The sequence below is a fragment of the Ammospiza nelsoni genome, chromosome 17 (assembly GCF_027579445.1).
Source record: "Ammospiza nelsoni isolate bAmmNel1 chromosome 17, bAmmNel1.pri, whole genome shotgun sequence".
NCBI lineage: Eukaryota > Metazoa > Chordata > Aves > Passeriformes > Passerellidae > Ammospiza > Ammospiza nelsoni.
This window is the reverse complement of record NC_080649.1, coordinates 6,682,546-6,706,414: the sequence shown is the minus strand read 5'-3', so window position 1 is coordinate 6,706,414 and position 23,869 is coordinate 6,682,546. Positions and strand designations below refer to the sequence as shown.

Here is a 23,869-nt window from a genome sequence, read left to right as displayed (position 1 = left end):
TTTCTTTCTTAGGCTTCTGAAATTAGTTAACAAAGAGGAGTAATAAAATACATTTAACTCAATACTCATTAATGGTTATATTAAGAGGGGTAGGAAATTTCTTGCTGTTGCTCATCACAGCAGCTGAAATGAATAATTAACTCTGGCCACAGACAAACCAAGCAGTTCATAAGTGATAGAAGAATAACTAATCATGCATTGTTATGCAAAAGGACCCTGGAGTGCCAGGAAATGCTTCCTTCTTTCTCTTCCTTCTTTCCAGAGCAGCTCCTGTTCTTTTAGTTAACAGCCTCTTTTTGTGCCAAGTCAGAGAATAGCACACAAGTTGTTACTACCCAAATAGCTGCTATCCATTTCATAGTCTGAAAACTAAACTTCAATATTTATTAAGTTACTGCACCTTCAGAGTCAACAAAGCAACCTTTCAGTTCCCTCACTGCACACCTGCTAAAACAGACCTGCTCCACACAGGAATTCCCACCTGTGCTGCATTAACCAGCAGCCAAGGCAAAGCAGATTCTTCAGCATCCTCACAACAGACCCTGAATATCCCACTCAGCTCTGCACAGACTTAACACAAATTCACACAGCCCAGTCAGGACTGTGAGCAGCTGAAAGCTGAACTGTTCCATTTTGCTTCAGGAGGATACAGAGGAAACATCTCTCCATCTTTGGGTGTGGCTGTACGTGCAAAGCAGTGAGAGCCACGGGCTGGTGCTGCCCTGCCTGTGCCAGCCACGCCACCCTGCCTGTGCCAGCCACATCCCCCTGCCTGTGCCAGCCACACCACCCTGCCTGCAGCAGCCACACCACCCTGCCTGTGCCAGCCACATCCCCCTGCCTGTGCCAGCTACACCACCCTGCCTGCAGTAGCCACATCATCCTGCTTGCAGCAGCCACATCACCCTGCCTGTGCCAGCCCTTGCAGCAGCCACATCATCCTGCCTGCTGCTCACAGCCATGTCAGCCCCACGCCCTTCCCTGCCCTGGCAGGGGCACACAGACAGTGCCAGCCCTGTCTGGGAGGTGGCAGCACTGTGAGGAGAGCAGCTGAAGGGCCCAGATCAGAGCAGCTGCTCCCAGCTCCTGACCAGGGGCTGCTGCCAGAGCTGGAACTTCAGGGACCCTGATCAGATCCACAAACTGGGCTGCCTGTGGAGGCCTTGACTAGGGATGTGTTTTCCTGGCACTCCATTTGCATGGCAGGACTGGCAGGTTCAGTTTGACAGCTGGTTCCCTGGCACACCTCCTGCAGTGATCCTTGTATCCCTCAATAACCCTTGCAGCTGTCCCAGCTGGATTTGCCACAGGCACCTGCAGTTGTGCTGTCCTCGTGCACAGGCAGGGCTGCAGTGACCACAGTCCTGTAATTCCTGCACATCACTGCCAGTCACTGCATCGGGCTGTGTGTCCCTCCTATTTGCCAGCTTGTGCAATTCTAGTTTCCTTTTTTTGAGTTAAAATAGAAAGGATGCATTAGGTGCTCAACATGCTCAAAATATTAATTTTGTTTTCTACCATCTATATCCTTTGAGAATCCTTGAGCAAAAACTTATCATCCCATAATGCTTCAGATCATTCAGCTGTTCAGAAAAGCTCCCAAAAGATGCCAATAATTTTAAAAAGTGGCTCAATAAATGAATGACAGAACTCTTTATGAGAACTTTCTTATTTTCTTTCTCATCTGCACAGACACCCAAGCCTGTCTCCCAGAGAGCAGGTTGGTGACTTGGTAACCTTCTCAGGCAGAAGCATCCCCATGTCCATGGATGTGTTATCACCTTTCTCCCTTCTAATTTATCATTCTCCAGTTACATCATCTCAAAATCTTCACTTCTTTAAAATGAGGACCACATCTCTTGTGAAACAGCATGACACAGCAGATTATAACTAAATCTTACAAAATGTGGGTCTGCATTGTTGTTTATGGGGAAACATCAGGTGGTAGAGGAGGAAACACACGTGTCTGTCCTGGCTTTTCAGGAATCCCTCTTCCTGCTCCAGTGCCCACCCCTACCTCTCTCTGCAGGACACTTAGAGGAATGAATTGGAATGCAGTGAGAACAGACAGCCCCTTGACTAGCAGGAAAAGGAATTCACAGTCACAGAGGAGTGCTTTTATTTTTTTCTTTTTCTTTTTTCTTTTTAAAATATTTATAGTTTTTCTGAGTTCTGTACAGCCCACAGAGTGCTGTGGGTTTTTTGTTTATATTTAAAGTTGCTGGTGACTATAGCAATATAAATACTATGAGAAGTGAGAGGTGCCATAGTAATTAGTTGCTCACATGCAATAGAAAAGTAAATACAATTAGTTACACAAACACTTAAGTAACGGAGGTGAGCAGTGTTATTTTAAGGCTCCAGAAGTGAATGCACTTTGTTTCTGTTTCACAACTCAACTCAAAAGATACATTTTAGACTGTAATGGACTTTTAAAATTAAATTAATTAATTAAAAGAGTTTTGTGAATACTTATCTACAACTTAAAAAGGGAGATGTTGATAAAAGAAAGCAGGAAAAAATATCAAGAAATACAAATAAAATGATAATGTTTGTTTGGTTTTATATCACAGACTAGAGAACTGTTTAGGAATCTGTTTTGTTGCATCTATATTTTCTATTGAGAAACTAATCCAGACAAGAATTTCATTAATGATGATGGGTTTGTTGCAAAAACCCCCAAAACAACCATGAGTCCAAAAGGTGCAACAGTCATTTCTCCATAGGCAACATCCCCTGAGCAAGAAAAATCCCTGAAAGGCTGTCTTGCCCAGGAGATGAAAGCCAAGGAAAGCAATTTCCCTCAGAAATACTCATTGTAAGGCCAGGACTTCTGCAGAAGTTACACTTCAACCTCACTGTTTGCACTGGCTGATTGTTCAGGTTATTTACCTTTTCACCTTGTGTTGACTGTTCTTGTGAAGTCTAAAAGAATTTGTTCAAGTTAGAAACAAAAATGGAACTCAATCAATAGAGTTCTGTCATAGAAACAAGGATCAACAGCTACCTACAAAATCACTTAAACTTTTAAATACCAAATAGCTACATTAGAATCAATAAAGGTATTAATTACATCAGCTTACTTGAAATTCAATTTTGTTTTATCTAGAGGAGGTTGCTCTTGAAAAAATTCAAGTCTCTTAATAGTGAGACTTTTTTAGATGTCTGGGAACAGGCAAAATGCTTAATTATATCACTCATTTACCTCCTGTTGTCCTGTTTTGTATTCAGGGCAGGTGGATTAACTTTGTGACTTAGAGATGAAGCCACATAATTATTTCTATTAAACAAGAGAATGAAAGGCTGAGTCAAAGCTGCACATGGGGACAGCACAGTCCAAGTGTGCTATTAGCTGCTATTGCTGGCAAGATGCTCTTTCCTCCAGGTCACCCTCTGCCCAGAAAAAAGGCATTTATGACATGGGAAAGTTAGAAACAAAGTCTTTGAAAACAGCAGCCCCCAGGAGGTAGTAAAATAGGAAGTTTCAAAGGAATACAGTGTATCAAATAAATAAATATGATGGAACAAAACATCTGCCAAGCTTCAAACATGTTAAATTTATCATTCTGTGATAGGAAGGATTTAACTGTGCAAGAGATGCTTTAATGAAACCAAAAGGTTTAATGGAACTTAACATATGAGGGAAGAAAACCATAAAGAAGGATAAAATAATGCAAAAGTTGCCCAGCTCTAAGTGCACTTTTCTTCTGGTACAATTTGTCCAGAATGCTTTAACACACTCTGTAGAATTAACAGTAATATGCACATAAATCACTAGGACTAGGACTAGGTCAAGTCTGCCTTTCCTCACTGCATGAGCAAACATGGAACAGGAATTCAGGAGTGAATCTCTCTGTAATTCTTTTTACAAAATGGCATTGACACATTGACACCGTCCAGTGCCATTTTGTGAAGGTGACTGCAGAAGGTGAAGGAGAGGAGAAAAAAAATAAAGAATAATCAAGAAAAGGGGAAGAGATTTTAAAGTATAGTAAAGTATTTTAAGTCCACTCTACATGCTAGCTATAATACCCTGAGGCAGCTAAAGCCATACATAAATAAAATAAAAATAGAAGTAAGGAGAACTTCACATTCTAAATGTGAACTGAGAAACTTCACAGTCTGAGATTAATTTTAAAATATGCAGAGTTCTCATTAAGGCTGTGAACAACACAAATGTTTCTGTGATATAACAAGCAAATAAGTGAGTTAATTTAAAACAGATTAAGGGTTAAGGGAAATAAGTAATTACTTCCCAGTCTCATTGATACAGAAGAGATAAACAGCCCTGCAGGATGCCTAAGTCTAAGCAGTCTGAGTATCTTGCCTCCACGGCCAGACAGGGTAGTAAGCAGTAAGCAATAAATAGGATTTATTGCTGGACACTGTTGCTAATTCTGTGGGCTGGGCACTGGTGGTGTTTGAACTGATGAACTCCCAGTGCTCCACCTGCTCCTTCCCACAGGACTTCACTGCTGAGCTCCTGAAAGATGTATTCTAGCCCTGGCTGACTTCTTAAATGTCTTTGACCACAATCAAATTTTCATCTGATTCCAGTGAAAAAAATCCAAATGACCCAACCCAAAACAGCCTAAAACTTCAGCCTCTGTTTTTATCCAGTCCAATTAATTCTTTCCAGTAATATCACAGCAAACACACTTGGCCAGGACTCCACAGCTGCTTTACCCAGCACACAGAACTTTCTAGGCACAAGATGCATCTGTAGGACCACAGGGGACTTTAAGCATTTTACTTTTACAGCAAATGCTGTACACTAAGTTCTGTCCTTCCCAAATATGAGCTTTATTTTGCAATGTACACGTTTGCCTGCACATCTAGAACCTCCCCATACAAGTGCCTGTCTGTTTCTCACTGACGCACACTTGGCAATGCTCTCTTGAGCACTTCCCTGTCATTAGGTTACACATTGCTCTCAGCATGGCACATAGCACCAAAGAATCCTCTTATTCAAAGATCCTTTTCCCATTTCATAATTAAGCAAACAATGAAGGGATAGAGCACAGTTCACTTCTATTCTAGTAGCCTAGCACCTCTTATGATATCATTTCCTTTTGTGGCCCAGGATCAGAACTATATATAGTCACCCTTTCTTGTCTTAAACCTTCATTGATGATCATGTGAAATAGTTTAGGACTTTCCTAGTACAGAGGACAGAATTTTAATCACTTGAATTAAAATTATTATTTTTCTTTAAAACTTTGGGATATTTAAATATTAAAAGAGACAGAATACTGCTCAGCTCTTTATACCTTAGAAAGTCAATGCCTGTTTATAAGCTATATTCAGTAAAACCTGAAGATCAACTTGCTTTTAAAATATACTTTACCAAGACTAAAATTAATGCCAAATTCTTTCAGCTGGACACAGGTGACTTTAGAAAGAACTACACAGTTCATACCATGCTATAAAGTGGGCAGTGAACTGCTAATCCTTGACTTATTCCCACATAAGGCTAGACAAGAGTGAGAATTTATGAGATTAACAAGACCATTTTCATTTCCAGTTACTCAGAGTTTGTTCTTGGGGTGATGCTCCTATTTTCCTGTTTGAAATGGAACAAAAACATTAACTCACATTGTATTCTAAAGAGGAATGTGACTTTACTGCAGATTCAGCAAAGTTCAGTCTGCAGTCTAGTTCCCCCATTTCTCACAAGATGTTTTGATCTCTTAGTCAAAAAAATTTCAGAGATTAGAATTTTTTTAAACATATTTTATCATTGAACAGATGATAACATGAAATATTCAGCTTGTCTCAGATGATCAGTAAGCATAGAAACTAAATTTTAATGTTATAAAAAACGAAAAGTATATGCCATGTAAATAATGCATGAAAAATTAAAAACTTGTTTTTCCACCTGTTACTCCATTACTAATATATATGAAGTCTGCTGCAGGCATTTTTGTTATTATTTTTTTTTTACCCAAACATATAAACCAATTAAAGTGTGTATGTCAGGGACTCATGTTTCATAGGGCCTTGGAGGCTCTGTGCACCTCAGCTTTTCATACCCAAGCTGCAGTGGTGTGCAGGGACTGGTAATCTTCACACAAGGCAGGTGAAAAGAAAATAAGTTAAAATAGAGCCACAAGCCTGAACTTGCCTGGATGAAACCCTGCTGGTTTGAGGCAGATTAGTTAAGGAAGATCATACAAGAGAGATAATCCCTGTTTTACAGCAGGGATGGAACAAACAAATCATGCTAACCAGCAAAAACTGAAGTTTTTATGTGTTTCCAGTACCAGAGAGGGTAAATATTTAAGTCATCATTATAAATGTTACATGAAATGCAATGAACCACAAGGAATCACTGCAACTTTCATTACAGCATCTTGGAACTGCCACTGAGTTTCACAGTCTTAGCAGTGACCAAAAAAAAAAAACCAAACAAAAAACCCCATATCTAAATTGAGTCAAAAGTTTTGATAAAATTCTCTTACTCAGAAGTCCAAGACAATTGGTTTGGTTCCCTGCCCTACCCCGTGGGACTGTTAGTGACATCTACAATGGATACTGGATTATTTTTTTTGTTGAGAAATAATTCAGCAGGAAGAGCTGACTGTACAGACTAAATATATCCTTTCACTACAGGATTTACAAGCTAGCTACCAATATGACGTTATTTTCCTCATTTTCTTTCCATTTTTCCTCTCACTGAGAGCACTGAAGTACATTTTTCTCAACACAGGCTTATTTCACCTGGGGCTGGTGGTGAGGAAAGGCAGCGAGTGCTCAGCACCCTGAGCTTAGAGATGTGAGAGAGAACAACCTCCTGCCCCAAAGGAGCCCCTGGTGATGGAGCTGGGTTTGGGGGTTCAGGCTGGGGGAGAACACACCTGGAGTCACTCTGGGCCAGCCACACCTGGCCACAGCCCAGCAAACACAGCATGGACACACAGGTGAGCTCCAGGGCATCCTGCCCAGGGCTGCACTGCAGCTTGAGAGATGTGAGTGAGGCTCACCTGGAATTTACCTGTCCCAGCACAGTGAGAAAACATTCTTTAAAGAATCCCTTCACTACTTCCTCAGGCCTTTGAGGCACAGCAGGAAGATACCAAGCCTCACTCATTGCAGGTGTTTTGAATATGGATTTTCCCTGAGGGTGTGTGCTCATGAGCACCATCAGGGGTTTCTGAGCTGAAGCCCAGTCAGGGCACACGGGCAGGTGCTCTCCCAGCTGCAGCTGCCCACACAGCTGTCCTGGTGCCAGCACCACCACACAGCCCCACACAGCCACCTGACAGGGCAGGGCTGCAGGGGTGTTACACCCCAGCTTATCACTCACTAAAACCAGGAAAAGCAGCTTTGGTTTGTAGGGTGCAGTAAGGCTGGGGCAGGTGGGGAATAATATATTAAAACTGACTGAAAAATGTAACCTGTTATCTAACTTAACATGAAAAAATAGCTGGGGAAAGATCACTGAAATCCTAGGAATATCTGTCTTCTTTCTTTTCTCTGGTGCTACTGCAATCTTTACCAAAGGCCTTGTGTATTTTCATATTCTGCCTCCTCCCATCACCCATTTCTAGAACCTGAAAATGTGTACCTGGAAGTCTTCATAACAAAATTTACAATATAACTGTATACAGAACAAACTTTTTTTGGGTAGTTCTGTAAGAACAAACTGCAGTATCTGTTTCTAGACACATTCTTTATGTTCAGTAACAAACCCACCTCTCATTCACTGTGCTTCTTGAATGCCTCATTTCTGGTTTATATTCCAGCAGGGAATTATTACAGAACTTACACCCAAGACTGGCTCATCTCCATTCTTTTAGCAGACTGGAGGTTTGTATTGCACAAGCCTGGAATGTTACTGTATAACTGGAAGATACAAAACCCTATTCCTGTCAAACCCCACAAATACTTTGTATTTCCCTTTCAAGACAGCTCTCTGTGTAGTTTCCTTTTATAGCACAGGAATGGAGTGGCTTCTTCATATGAAATTCCATTATAAATATAGCAGAATACTCTTTTATTAATGCTCCATAGGAAAAGCTGGCCTGATTCTAACTACTTAAACTGCAGCCTCTCAGCGGGTTTCCCAGAAGTTTCCACCAGATGAGGCGCTAAAGGTTCTGCAGCTGCTGGCACACTTCCCTCTCCTTTTTGGCCAGCACGATCCATCCCAGAGGCAGCACACTGGGATGCAGGGATGCCATGGATGCACTGAGGCGGGCAGGATGGCAGGGATGGCAGATTTCTCCTCCAGCTGAAATGAGCTGGAGAAGGGAAGAGTGCCCGGTGTCATCTTTCCAAGTGAAATAGGATTCCAGCTGACAGGGTCAATGTATAGGTGTTAAAGTAAGCCAGCAACTCTCCTCCCTCCCCTTTTTATTTAATGGAAGCTGAGCTAGCATCATTCATCCTAAACCATGGGATTTTCTATTTTTCTGCTTGATTTTCTCACTAGTGAGAGTGACACAAGCTTGACAGTTGTGGACAAAGTTATGGAGACTTTTAAAATTACACCAGTTGACAGGCAAAAGTGTTTTATGAATGTTTTCAAATCCTATCTTTTAACCTGAAGAACAGTCTGTTCTTTTGTGCTTGAGAGGAACATCAAGTTCAGGGCTCATCCTCTGTCAGGAAAGAATTCCATTTCCTCTGTGCACCATGAGCAGTTTTGGGTTTTTCTCCCCTCCTCTCTCTATCTTGTGACTGCTACAACAAAGAGCAATCTTTGACTTCAATACTTGCTTCTCTAGATCATTTGTAGTGGTTTTTAACCAAAAGAATTCTTCTGAAGGGAACCAAAAATTTTTCCCAAATTCTTACATTTTAGACTGCAGATGAGCATAAGCTCCTGCATACCTGTTTCCAATTAAATTTTAACACAATGCAACTATAAAAACAAGCCTATAAACCAGAGTAATCTTTAAATAAATTATCAGTCTTGGTTGGATTAGGAGAGACCTTTGTCTCCTCTGATTGTTCTATTAACATACTGATCTTCTGCTATTTAGTTCCATTGATTAAAACCATGCAATGCAATATTTTTCTTTCTTCTTCTATTTGGACAAGCAATTAATAGTTTACACTCCTTAATTCTTGAGCAACAAGCTCTGGGTGCAGATCCATAATGTAATTGTGGGTGACTGCTGTAGATACCGTTGCTACACAACAAACTGAGTGGGACTTTACACCCAAACTATAAAATGAGATGTAGCTACAATGATTGTCAGGTGCTGGAGGAGATAGTTGGGAAGATAGGAGAAGCAGAATTCCACAGGCAAGCAGGAAATAACTTCCCAATTCCTTGTGCAAGTGAAGCCTACAGGGACAGCCCGTGTTACTAGAGGAGATTTTATTTACATTATAAGCACTAAAAATTGACATGACAAAGCCTGACAAGTCTTTGTGTTTTGGGCAAGACAAAAACAATCAGCAACATGTGAAAGTTACTATTTTAACAACATGGTGAAGTGTCTGTGTGAAATTGGTTTATTTATTTTATTGCATTATTGAAACACAGCATTTTGTGCTGGTGTGGTATGCTGAAATTTGAATAGTATGAAATGTTAACATTTTTAAACATGCAATTTCTTGTTTTCTATCTTTTGTTCCTAGAGGGATTTCCAAAAGGTGCCTAGGAAAAGAGGTATGCAAATTCCATATTGCAGAATAGCTTGAAGCACATAAATTCAGATTCTGTTCTTTTAATGCTCATTGCCAAGTCTGAGGGACTACAAGCTCAGAAATTTAGGGAAATACAAAATTAGAAAAAATGTTGACTCAATCAACTCATCCCTTATTCATAAGGATTGTGTTATGACTGCAGCACATTCTTCGACTTCCTCAATTTGCTTAAATTATTCTGTATTAAAATAATGCAGAGAGCTTCAACCAGACTTGAAAGACAGAGATACTTAGTACAAAAGCTCTGAATCAGCTGGAATATCCAGATTTCCTTTTCAATCTCATTTCCCTCTTCTGCTCCAATCTCATTCAACAGAAGAAAGGATTTCTAGCATTTTTACTTGATTTTTTTCCCCATGACTTCTCCAGCCTCTCTGCTTTCCACCCTCTACTTCAAAAAAATCTCCTTTATTTCAATTCCATTTCTGCTTGTCCCCTGCTGTGGGGCTTTTACTGTCTCATGTCAGAAGCCCATGATCTGTGTTTCCTTGTGGGGAGGAAGGATTGGCTGTGGTTTGATACCAATCTTTACATCACATTGGCAGTGAATGCACTCTAGGTCACCCAGCAGGTTTGGGTTTGAACTGTGAAACCACCTCTAATTTGGCAGAGATAACAGAAGTATTATGCATGACAGAGCTGCTAGTGGTCAACCACTTGTGTTTTGGCAGGTCTAAAGGAATTCCTGGATGAGATTTGCACCGGGGGCTGCAGCAGCTCCCCTGGAGTCAGAACGGGCAAAGTTTGATCTGTCCTTACACACCCCATACTGCTCAGCATGCACTGCAATGATGTTTTAATAATTAAAACACCAAAGTGTACGGTAAATACTTTTCTTCTCAAGCAGATACTTTTAGAGACACCTGGGTGTATCATATTTCTTTGGTAAATAGTCCAATATTGTAACCCAGCTTCAGAACTTGTAAGACTTTTTCTTGAAAATGCAAATGATCTGTCACAGACTTCTAACCACATTATCCTGCCTTTTCCAGCATTCATTGACTTTCCTTATCTCTAAATTAAGTATTCCATCAGAAAGTGTGTTGGAAGAAATCCAGGGTTGCTGTTTGCCTTAAGAAAAATAGATTTTTCTGTAGTAACAGTTAAAGCAGCAGGTGAACAGAAAGGAGGGAAGAAGGCCATGTTTTCTCAATATGGTATTACAAATTTTGAAAAATATTTGTAATTGCAGGATGGAATCTATAGCTAAACAAAAATACATTCTCAATCATAATTCTGTGTTGTCCCAAATAATAGGGCAAACCAGCTATTTTCAGAAGTCAGCAGAAGATTACCCAATGATAATATTTCCAAATAAGCAGACAATGTCCCACAGTGACAAATTATAGATCAGTCATTTCCATGCATCTGACCAACTGCTTGATTGCAAAAACTGTAATTGTGCCTTTTCTGCTATTTCATAAGACTCTGCACAGCCATTTCTTTTAACTGTTCCATAGTGTGACAGCAGCAGCTCTGCTTTCTGTAAACAGCCTGCAGAGCAAACAGAGGAGCTGCTGTCGGGACTGTTTGCTCTGCCCTGTTTGCTGTTCCACCACTCCCAGCCCTCAGCACTCACCCACCAGTGCTGTCAGAGCAAACCACGAAAATGCAGCAGCCACACAGAAACCAGGGCCCACTCTTCAGCAGGGGTTTGCCCCCTCAATTCTACTTCTCCAGAGATATGAAAAAAATTTAACCCATCCATGGTAATCAGGTGAATTAACAAATTACGGTGAGTTACAGGAGGAGATCCATCCCGGGAAGGGTCCTACATTGCCCAAAATCAAAAGTTCAGAGGCAAGACACATCATCAAGTTATTTTTGTCAACAGCAAATGAAGGCATTATACAAATGTTTATTCTTTGCAGTATAGGTTCCAGTTATTTGCTTTGCAGTGACATGAGAACCTTTTGTCAGAAATATCACAAATACTTTGTACTCTCTTGCCCAGTGTGGCAATTATGCTGCTCAGCCTACAGAATTGAAGTTGTCAAGGTCAATTGCTGCTGCTGATCTTTCAAATATTCAGAAATTATTTTCAGAGAGTATAGAACTTAAAGTGGATTTATATTAATGTAAAATGAATCTGTCTTTGAGTCTACAGTTTCTCTTTCAAAAGCTCAAGTAGAAAATAAATATAAATGCACCTGAGAACTTCTAGTGATACACTTGATCAAAAGTAGTGAAGTAAAACTGAACCCTTCACAATGACACTCAACCAGAAAATTGTTTTAGTGTAGAACTGCTGTTGTACATGAGGACTTATCACACCAATATTCTGTTGCAAAAGTATTTCAACATTCACCTCTGCACTAAAAATCAAGATATATGTTTTTGGTACTTACTTTAGAATTATATGAGCATAAAAATACATGATTTTGAATGCATATGAAGATATATTCACCAAAGGAGAGAAAAAAGAGCTAAATTTGTCAAAACATTGTAAGAGTCTTGAGAAATAATATGCCTTAAAGGCATCTAATCCCTTCCACCCGTGTTATATAAAAGTAGAACATACTTTAACTGATCCTTATCTACTTCACATTTGTTCTGTGAGCTGCCAGCAGGAAAGCAAAACTAAAGGTTATACTTTGGAGTAATGTAAAAAAGGAGTTTTCACTTACCTAATTCTTTAGAAACTGGAGAATCTGCTGATATGTCCCCAATCTTTGCAAGGCTATCATAATATGCTCTTCCAGCCACTACCATACCTGGGGGTGAGTGAAAAAAAACATAACTGTTAAAAAAAAATATCAAAATATCTTCAATTTTTATTAATGTATGAACCTATGAAATCGTGTCATCCAGAGCACAGAGTAAGAGAGGGGTACATGGCTACAAGGAACTCCTTCTGTCAGAGAAGGTTACCAAAGCTCCCTGCTGATGTGTGACACCAGGAAACAAAGACAGAACTCCAGAATACATTAATGAAATTTCAGCCTGTTGTTTAGCTCCAGCCTCCCTGCATACCCACAGGCATCCAGCCTTAGCCATAAGCCACTGGTCAGGACACAGCAAAGTTCCTTGGTACAGAGAAAACTCTTGGAAAAACCCAAACTGCAATCCCAAACTGCTATAAGTGCTGAGCCAGAGCAGGGAAATGGCAACTGGCCACAACACCAGGGACCTGCAGCTGTCCCGGGAGCCCCTCAGAAACAAATCATCCTGTCCCTCTAAAGCAGGAACCAATAGTATACACCACGAGGTTTCAGTGATTCCCAGTTAATCATTTCCTGGTCAGGGCTGATTTAAACAGTACAGCCAGTTTCACTGGAATGAACACAGAAATGTGGGGATTGGAGCTGCAGGGAGGCCAGCGGGAGAAACACCTCACACAGGGAACAGAGCCACAGCGGCTGCTGTGCCTCTTCAGTGCCTAGAACTGATCTGCACACCACAAAGAAAATAAGGAACAAGGACAAACTGGCAAGCTTTAATGTGAAAAATAACTTATTGAAGTTATTTGTCACAATTTTCTTGTAGTAGTACATTCTTGACCTAAAGTGAAAGTCAAGCAGAGCCTCACTGTTGACTTCTGAATGCTTTTTTTCCTGAGAGGAATATAATTGCCAATTACAGGTCTGTATTTTATAGCTTTTACTAGCAAGGTGACATCTTTGGTTGCATAACAGTATATTCACCGAGAAGCCTGAAAATTTTCCAAATCAAACACAGATTCTCTTTGAGGCTGTTGCATTAGAAAGGGTGATTTCTGTCTAAGCTCTGTCTCACGGGTGCTCTGTGTTCAAACTTTCTGAGCAGAATTATCCTGGTGCTGCTGGTGGAGCAGTGTGCCACCTGCTCAAGAGGATTTGATGCCAGTCCAACTCTTCCTATCTGTGTTTTTTTCAAGACAGCCCCAAGTCACTCTTTTCTCCTAATACAAGCCCTTACAAAGGAAGGAAATGTGTGATGTTCCCTGTGCTACCCAAGCTAAATCAAGAGCCCTGCTTGCTAGTCCCTTCACCACTATGGAATATAAATTATTTCTACAGAAAGGAAAGGTTTTTTGACCTTTTGTCCTCAAAGTGTAGAAAAATACATTATAAACATATCTGGAGTTCTTGTAAGTTTTATGTACTTTGTCAGCATACTCCAACTTTTTTGGTAAGCTGCAAAGTGTTTGATTAGCAACAGAGTATTTACTCCTTGTTACAGATCTATTTACACCACTCAGAGCTGATGGTGAAAAGATTACCAATTTATGGGAGTCCAAAGATGACTTTGCAACAGTTGTTGCAACACTGTAAATATTCATTGGAAATTAAGCATTCATGCTAGATGTGCCTTATCAGCTAGGCTTGAAGGCAGATGTAACAAGAGCCCAAATGTAACATATCAACAGCAAGGTGTGTGAAAAGCAGAAACTGGTATAGAGATATTTCAAATGAATATGAAAACACTTGTTATTCCTTCTGGTACTACCTGTAATTCCTAAGGTCAGGTACTAGGTAACCACATGTTAATCCATCACGTTAAGCACTGCCACAATTAAGTCAACATTTCCCTATTTTCATCTCCAGCAGGCTTTGGTTTTATCTTTTTCTCAAGCCAGGTCTAAAATTTGCATGAAGAGAGATTTCAATGTCTGGCTAAGCACTACTTCTGCAGGATCCCATTTCTCAGAGGACTGATGTGCCACAGGCTTGAGTGAGGCAAAATTAGAGAGATTTTACATGGTTTTAATATGGTATCAAGCAGTTTGACAGGTCTGCATGGGGAAATGGAGCAGGCTCTGACAGGTCCCACAGTGCAGGCTCTGGCAGTCTGGAGCCCAGTCCTGGAAAGCCCTACTTGGATTGTTTCTGTGAAGTCAATTATATTCTAAAATGTTGGAGAGACTGGTCCTTAGATTCAAATTCAAATTCATTCTGATTTTGACTCAGTGAAAAAGATAGCATCAGGATCAGTATGGACAACAACAACAAATCAATCCACTCCTGCAACTTGAACTAATTCCCATTGTTCTGTTCTCAGGGTTACTTAAGTAGTGATATGTGTAGGTGAGCAGGAACAGATCTAAGAATGTGAAATATCTCTGCAAGGTATTTTCAGAGAAAAAAAATAACACCTAATTTACATAACTTTGGTTTTTTAAAATGATTATTCCAATGTGAGTTACTCAAACCCACTTTCAGTTTATTTTGCAGGAGCTCTGTGCTTAAGTGTTTGTGATGCAACTTCTCCAGGACAGTGGAAAAACCCCAAAAGGCTGGAGAGAAGGTGCATATATTTGTTTATTTGTGCTTGTTGGGGTTTTTTCCCTCTTAATTAAACACATCCAAAGTTCACCTTAGGAATTAAGCCTACATACACAACCCTCATATCCAATATGCACATTTCAATGGGAATTAAACATTCTTTCTAAATGCAGCACCTGGAAAACTTACCATTAACAGCTTTTTCATAATTCTTCCCCAGATTTATTAAATTCCTCAGCCCGGGATTGAACTGTTCCATAACATTCTAGTGAAAGAAAACAAAATTTGTGTTATAACCAAGGCAATTCCACGGTGGGTGACAGTATTAACCTCAGTATCACTCAGGGCTAGTTCACAACTGTGAAGGCCATGGATGGATGAAAATTGGAGGATTTGAGAGACACAGGTAAACAAAGGATGGAAGGGAGAAAAAACTCAGCATTTAATATCAACAAATGGGAGGGAAAAAAAGATAAACTAATGCAACAGGGGGTAACAAGGAGTCTGGCTCTTTATAATAGAAAAGGATATCAAGTGTGTGATCAAAGCTTGTGCAAGGTCATCTTCCATGGTAGGTAATGTTGGAATGAGAGAAAAACCTTTATCCACTAATTGTTTTATAAATTCAGACAACTTTCTGACAGTGGTTCAAGATTTGAGTTCTAAACTTTAAAAAATGCTAGAAAAGAAAAGAAGAAAAATTTCACCAGATTTCTGGTTCATATTCTTTGTGGTTTCTGTGTTACAGATGCATTTAGGGAAATTGGCCATTTTGGGATTTTTTGCTGTGTTTTTTGTTTGAAATTTGTGCAAAGCCATGTTTTTTTTTTCAGAAAGAAAATGAAAATGATGACCTTATTTAAATAGAAGGGGGGGAAAAAATCCACTGCAGCTGCTTTCACTGTCAAATACAATTACTGGCTGAAACAACCAGAATCTGAAATCCAGCAGCTCCAGGCAGGACTGCTCTCATTCCCAGCAAATTCTACAACCTGCAGATTCTGGACCTCCTTTCCCCAGAATCTTCCTAACAAATCTATGGCTCTGACATCTATGGCACTCTATGAAATTATAGTGCCATGAAAAGAAGATAATGAGATTCCTGTAGACACCATTCAGTTATTCTTACTATTTTTATGGCAATACTTTTACGACACCACTCACTGCTGTTCACACAGCAGAACTGTCAGGTTCAAGGAATTCAAAACAGATGCTTTCTGTTTACAGGAAATACAAGACTCCAGACAAGTGAAATACTATCAAGCTTTTGTCTGTTGTACTACTAACAGAATGAAAATATTTATGTTTAGTACACAGGTGGACCCAAAGAGAACAGCAATACTGTCACATTTGTCTGTTTTCAGGCAAGGCCATGCAGACAGAATTCTATTATTTTTCAAAGACAGCACTATACCTGGATTCTGCTGAACATAAAAAGTGAAGGAATAAGTCCAATAACACTTTAACAGTCATATAGAGTGAAAATACAGATATTTAAAAATATATATTAAACTATTAGATTCCAATACTAGTATAGCATAAATTACATCAAAAGCAGCCACAGAACAATATCTGGCCTCACTGCCTTTGTGTACAAATTAAATGCAACTGGGATTGTTTTCTGGTCTGTCCCATTAAACTCTCACCCACCCAAATGCAATCACTGCAAACAAACCAGCTATTGTCCCCAGGCCCTTGATTTGTGTTAACTCACAAACCACATCCAGAAATCATTTGGGAAAGCTGTTTCAGGTGGAGCCAACAATGCCAAGGGCTATTCTAACAACCCAACAGGATGGATATTCAGGCTCTGGTGTCTGGGAACATCCCTCCTCCTGCCCCAGCTCTGGAATTTGCTGTCAGTGTTGCTGCTGTGGCTGCTGCTCTCCTCCTTGCTGAGGCACTCTGACTGTGAGACACTTGTTCCAAGGAGAAAGTTGTTTCTTCCTATTCCAACTTTTTGCTATTTCTTCCCAGCTGTGTACTAAAGACGGTGTCTGTTGACTTACATGGAGTCAATGAATCACAAGGAAAAAAAAAAAAAATGAATTAGGGGATTGTTTCAGGATAAAGAGTCCTGTATGTTCAAGGATATTGGGAAAAAAAGATGTATCATGATGGGGTGTGTCCATGGCAAGTAAGAATCTCAATGCCACCTTGAATTGCCACTCTATACTGAAAATAATCTTGAAAGATTCTGCCTATACTAACCCTATTCCTCAAAACAAAACATTACAGAGTAAAACCCCTTATTGCCACCTTCCCCAGAATTCTAAGAATAACGTGATAATTATTGGCCTTGAAGTACTGATTTTTGGAATGACTGTCTTAAGCATTCAGGGGTAAAGATTCCAGTTTCCCTGACATCTTCTAATTCAGATTTCAAACCCGTGATTGCACTTGTGTCAGTTGTTTTCATTCAGGAGGAAGTGAACAAACCCCAATAAAATTACCCTTAACAGCTCCTCTCTCTGCAGCAGCTCTTGTTTGTCACCGGACCTGTTGCCCCAGAGCAGGTGTTTGTGTACAGCACACACAGACCATACTACAGACACAGCAGGTCCAGTGGAACACAGAGGGAGAGCTCCAGGACATCACACCTGCTCAAGGTGCACAAAAAACCACTGGGAAAGGTGAGGAAACAGCTTACGGGCAGTGCCTGCAGCTGCTGGAAGAAGCACAGCTCGTGGATCTTTCCTCCTGCAGCCCAGGCAGGCTCTGGAAGGGTTTCAGGCCACGGAGGTTGATTGTCAGCAGAGCCAGCCCCTGGATGTGAACGCCCCAGAAACGGCAAAAACCTCGGCATGGAAATTCCCCTTTGGAGTCTTGGTTTCCCAGTTTGGTTTATGGGGATCAGCTGATCCTCCCAGCACTGGGCAAGGCTCATCTCAATCAAGGGTTTGTGTTTAATAGAAAAACTAAACTCTCCCTGACCCCCCTGCCACGTCTCCAAGATGACCTGATGAAATAATTCTCAGATTATTTCCCTTTCATGCATTAGGAAAAAAGCATAATGTGTGATCTTCTTCCTTTCTACTGAAGACTAGATTCCCAAGGCAAACAAAAAACCTGGCCATGCTTCTAGTGGTCCTTCAATACAGTTAGCCACAGGTAACCATTGGCTGTCTTTGAAGTCCAGGAGAAGTATCTACAGCACTTTACCAAAACTGTCACAGGCAACTCCCTCTTCAGAATGAGGTGTAGATTTGATATTACCAAGACATTTCAGATAAATTAAAATTACTGTAGTATTTTATTCAACTTCAGAAGTTATAGGGGACAAGTGCAACTCCAATCAATTTGTACAGCTACTTTTTGTTACCTTGTCTTACAGTTTTATAGCTTCTCTTTTAGTCCAATGAAAAGGTCACAAAAATGAGTGGGACTGAACACCAGTGCAAAATTTCAAGTCACACAATAAAGTCAGACCTCAAAACTTCTCAAAAAGGAGGACAGAGGAACAGAGAAAAATTTCTCATCAGGAGAACAATGAACTTAAAATTGTCAAAAGTCTCAGAAAATAACAGTATTTTTATTTGCCTTGGTGTACAAGGACATGCAAATAAAACCTTTGTCTTAATCCAAATAAACATCACAAAGTGAGAGAGAGCTTGAGAGGGATAAAGTGGTTCACAACACATCATTTGCCCATAGAGTGAGGCACAAACAGGGCCTCCTAATTGTCAATCGTGTGTCCTATATTCCAGTGACACACTACCTCTCATGAACAGAATAATTAACGAGAAGAGGAGGCACATGATCAGATCCTACAGCTTTCTATTATTTAGGATGAATGGAAATAAAGGGAAACATTTACAAAACAGGCAACTGGAAACATCTTTTATGCAGAGACCTTCAGAGCTGGCAAAAGCGACCTTCCAAGGGAAAAAAGCATAAGAGAAACCTATTCTGGTGGTTTGAGTCATTAAATCCTCAGAGAATCTGTTGTAAGAGTTGCTGTGTTCCTTCCACCACATAAAACCAGTGTGAGTTATCCAGCCTGGTAGCAGGGAGCTGGCTGAAGAGGAAGAAGCCCTGAATTTCCACTTGTTGTGTGTGGGTATTAAACCTTCCGCAGTTCCTGATCGTCACATAAACAAGGCTAATCTTCAAACCAAATGACAGCCATTGTAAAAGTGCCTTCCTGTAAATGCTCAGCTTTGCTTTTTACTTAAAGACACACCTCACTGAACAATAGCTCAGCAGGTATGAACACAACTAAACAATGCATAGGCTCCCTGCAGTTGCAAGTTTACATCCTGCAGGCACTCTTGCAAGAGTGAATTACAAAGTATTTGGGTAGAATTCTGAAATTAGAAAAGTACCAGAGAAAAGTAGATCTTGATGTCTACCCTCACTCCTATTACCATCACTATAGCTATTCATAGCTAAGCTCTGTATAGCTACTGGTGATTTGGTTACAATTGTTATTTCTCAAATTGAACAAGAGTTAATTTTTTAAGAAGTCCCTAGTGTTGCCACACTATGTCTGAGACCCCTCCCCTCCTTGAGAAGATTCAAAAGGTGTACAAACGGGAAATAACACTGTGCTCTACTGCACTTGAAGCATTTATACATTTCATCTCCTCCTTTAGCTCCTGAAATTCATAATGCAGTTTTCAGAAGGGCACAGTTGAGCCCTTGGCACATCTCATGCTAAGATATCCCATATGTATGTTAGTTTAATATTTTAGAACAGGTTTAACAGAATGGAAAAGACTAAATCAAGATGCCAGTGTTTATTCAAAAAGACTAATTCTTATGACTAAGTATTAGTCGTCTTGGTGGAACATTTCTTGTTTAAGAGAAACATTAATACATCATCCATCAGGGTGTTTCAAATACAAACCTTTCCAGGTTATGAACACATGCCCAAGGATAGACCTCAAGTAGGCATAACTCTAAATAAGGGCAGAAGAGATCATTTGTACTGAGGAAGAACTGGATTTTATACAAACTCCCAAAGGCTCCTCTTCCCCCTAGTCAGATTTATAATGCAGGGATGCAAAGCAACAGCCTGACTGCAGCTTGTGCTGGGACCATTGGTGAATTTGAAGTTTGATACATAAATCCAGCAGCTTAATATAACTGTGAGTCTTTTTAAAATACAGAAACATGGAATTTAGGACTTTAAACTGAATTTATCAGATCTATTTCTGTGATAAAACAATATAGCCTACCAAAATCTCAATGCCTCTGGGGAGCACAAAGTAGTTTTTTTGGGCGAAGGAGGTGTTTTGGGTTTTTTTTAATTGTGCTTTGGTTGATAATCAAACTTTCTGGGTACGATTCACTTGAATACGGAGAGATATATCTTAGATCCAAGATAAGCAGCAAAAATAATGCCATTATCAAGATCTCTGGAAACCTCACCCACTCCACAGGAACACCGTGAGCTGCCTGCCCAGCCCTTGGCCCATCCAGGCAGAAGGACAGGTCTGCACCTCTGCACTTTCCTGCCCTGTCCCCTTTCCCCTGCACTCTGTGTGTCACAGCCGGATGCCAAACAGCTTTCCCCACCTACAGCACAAAACCTGTGCAGGCTGCAGGGACACAGCCACACACAACCACATTGTTGGGGTGAGCATCTGAGTGTCAGGGGGTCCCACAGTGTCCCCCGTCCCCACAGGGAGCTGCCAGGGCAGGGCAGTGTCATACCAGGGAAGCTCTCAGCAGCTCCTTGGCAGGAGGAGGCTCTGGCCCTCTTTAGTCATAGGCTCCCACACCCTTGGGCTTCATTGTGCACGTGCCATTCCTATCATGCATTAGAGTGATTCTCCAGATCTTACATAAAGGGTAAATGTCAGCCCTGGTTTTGGTGTGTGCACACACATTTGTGAATTATGCTGTTTATTTAGTCAGGTTAGCTGGAAAACATTGAGGTATTCACTTTGTGGTGTTGTTGCCAGAAGAAAGGAAGAACAAGATAAAAATAAAACGGCATTACTCAGCCACCTGATGACTTCTGTAAATATATTTTGAAGCTTTGTATAACACAGGTTACTAGGTATTTAATAAATCCAGTGGATTAGCACTGTAAGAAAGAAGGAAAAAATATCACACAACGCTCCCCCACCCCCCCGAAAATAGCAGGCCAGCAAGGTATTAAATTTAATTTTCTATTATTTTTCCAGGTCACCCAAAACTTGATTTTTTTTGAGAAGTCTAAAGCCTGTATTTGGTCCTGCAGCACAGATGGCATCGCTGCACTGCACTGAACTGGTTTTTCCCCAGACCAAGCCTTTCTTACAGGTAGGAGAAGCCCAAGCAGGGCTCTGGGTTTTACCATCCCAGCACGGTGTTTCAGACAGGGCCCTGCTGGGATGGCACAGGCAGGGGCAGAAGTGCTGAACAAAGGAGAGCACACTCTCCACTCAGGCTGGAGCACAGCACAAAGAGGTGTTCATTTGTTTTACATGGGGGAGCTGTGATTACAGTCCCAGCCAGTGCTGAATACACAGGCTCCTGCTCCCTGCCCCTAAAGGGTGACCAACTGTTTTCAAGATTTCAACTTCGATGGAGAAATAAGTGCTTTAAAGTGGACCCTGAATCCATCCTCTATCTGAAGCAGCCTTTATACCTTATCTGGATAAAGTTTCAATTTTTAATGAGGGCAGGGCAGGAGGGTTTCCAGGCCTGTGAGTACGAGCTATGTGATGCAACATGCCAGACCTCTCAAAATACCTACAGAGGAGACATTTCATCACAATGTCAACATTAACTTTGTATTCCTTTGTGGTTTTCCTGGTTATTTCGATCTTAAAGACCCCTTTGAATTAGTTGAGAAAACAAAACTAAATAGCAAACTTTCCCAGGAAATAAGTACTGAATAACAGGGAAGGTTTTACTATTTAGAGGTCTCTTATTCCTTTAAAGACTATTTTAAATTATACCCATTAAAATACACAGGAGACCTCTCCTCTCCTCTGTAAAACTGTTTTGACTGCATTCTGGAAGTCAATAGACAGAGTAGAGCATTCCTTTGTTGGCACAGCCCCGAACAGTCAACTTCCCAGGTTTCTCCTCTGTGAGCCAGTATTTACAGGGTGCTCTTCTGAGAGGGGAATTTATGTTTGCTTATGGCCTTGCCACAAACGTAACTGATACCAATAAGCAGCAGACTATTTAGATTATCTGCTCTGGTTCTAGAGGACAAAATTTATACCCAGACAACCTCATTTTTTTCAGTAGTTTTGCATGAATTTGATATCGAAGTCCAAAGAAAGTAAACAGCAAATACAACGTGACCCCAATATAACTGGACTACTTAAAGGGAGGGGTATAGTTGACTTAAATGTGTGTTGAAGAACAACAAAAGTAAAATTTTCTCCTAGTAAATGTTTTTGGAAACCTTTAAATACTGATGACAACATCTTCAGAAATAGGAAAACATTTGATAATAAACCAGAAAAACTTAGTAAATAATGAAATAGAACAATCCACCAGAAAGCTTTCCTTAGGGCTCAAAGCTACAAGTGCAGTGCAGCTGTAAGTTAAATTTGCAAATGCATTCAATCATGCAAATTTGAGTGCTTTCTCTGGTACAACACACTGTACAGAATGAGGACTACAGATGCAACTATGGGTTACTTCACTACCCAACCAAAAGTATGATTCTCAAGGGAGTTTGTCCCTTAATTAGAATTGCTGCGTTTTGGAAAGAGTGTGTTTATAGGGAGAAAGAATTCAGAACAAATGTCTGGTGCCCATAAACAAAATATTTTTAATTGTACAAATAACAAGGCATTTTGGAAAATTTAAAACTTCCCAACATGAACTGAACTCCCCACAGCAGTCGGCACTTTGAGGCAGTGCTAGGGCGCACCATCATAAATCTGATTATCAGCTCGGGACCCTGGCAAGCAACTTAATTCAGCGTTAAGCCATTTTTAGGCGCTGGCCCGTATGGAGAAACGGTTCAAGCAGAGGACCACAACCACCAGGATCGCCAAACCACCTTGTCCCCAAAACACACGGAGGGATTTAGGGCTGGCTGCCGAACCGAGCCTGCTGGAGAGGCAGGAACCGGTCTGGAAGCCGCCTTGTCCCGGGGGTGCCGCGGCCGTGCCCGCCCGGGGGCTGCGGGCAGGGGGAGCGGCCGGACGGGATAACCCGGGAGCGGGGAAAAGAAGGAGAAAGGCGGGGGAGGGGGGGGGGGGGGGAACCAGACAAGAAAAGAAGAAAAAAAGTAAAGAGAAGAAGAAAAAAAAAAAAAAAAAAGGAGAGAGAGAGGGAGAAAGGAAAGAAAGTAAAGAGGAAAAAAAGATAAAAGTTCGCTGCGTTTCCGCGTGAGGAGCCGCGGCTGCCCCGCGGCCCCCGGGGCAAAGGTGGCCGGGCAGCCTCGTCCCCGGCCCGCACTCACTTTGTACGTGTTCTCCGTCAGCCTGTTCACCTCCTCGGGGTCCCGGGACATGGTGCCGGCGGGAGAGCTCAGTCCTGCGGAGCGCCCCGGCCCCAGCGCAGCGCAGCCTCGCGTTCCGGGCGCCAAGTGTCAGAAACTTGCGGAACCAGCCGGACAGCGCCGCCGGGGCGGGCCCTGCGCCGCCGCTCCCGACGCGGCAGGACTGGCTCGGCGGGCGGGGAGGGCCGGGCCGGGCTCGCATCGCCGCACTCGGCTCGGCGGGCACGGCTCGGCTCGGCTCGGCTCGGCTCGGCTCGGCTCGGCCGGGCGGGGCGGGCGGAGCGCTCGGACCGCCCCTACCTGAGCCGCCACCGCCCGCGCCGAGCGCCGCCTCCATCCTCATCCCCATCCTCATCCTCCTCCCCTCCTGGGAGCCCCTGCCCCGCTGCCAAAGCCCGGCCCGGGCCGTGTGGAAGGAAACCCTCTGAGGAGGCAGCTCTGCTCCAAGTGCCCCGAGAAGCCGGAGGTAAACTTTTCCTCCCAGCAATTCAGTGAGGGTTCTGTAGGAATTAATTAATCAGGATGAATTAGCGTAGCCCCGGTGATGGTAGTGCGGTGAGGGGTGATCCCCCTGCTTCCTTCCACAGCAGCCCTCTTGAGGGAG

At 41.7% G+C, this 23,869-nt stretch overlaps 1 protein-coding gene across 1 annotated transcript in view; it reads right to left on the bottom strand.

Moving 5' to 3' along the window:
• The window catches only part of BAIAP2L1 (BAR/IMD domain containing adaptor protein 2 like 1), a 32,883-nt gene extending 9,467 nt beyond the window's left edge, over positions 1-23,416 (bottom strand). Inside the window, exons 1-3 of the mRNA XM_059484730.1 lie at positions 23,227-23,416; positions 15,054-15,129; positions 12,288-12,374 (exon numbers count right to left, since the gene is read on the bottom strand). Coding sequence (XP_059340713.1) covers positions 12,288-12,374; positions 15,054-15,129; positions 23,227-23,277 — 214 coding nt within the window. The 5' untranslated portion in view covers positions 23,278-23,416. The remainder of the gene's footprint in view (positions 1-12,287; positions 12,375-15,053; positions 15,130-23,226) is intronic.
• Between the last annotated feature and the right edge of the window lie 453 nt (positions 23,417-23,869).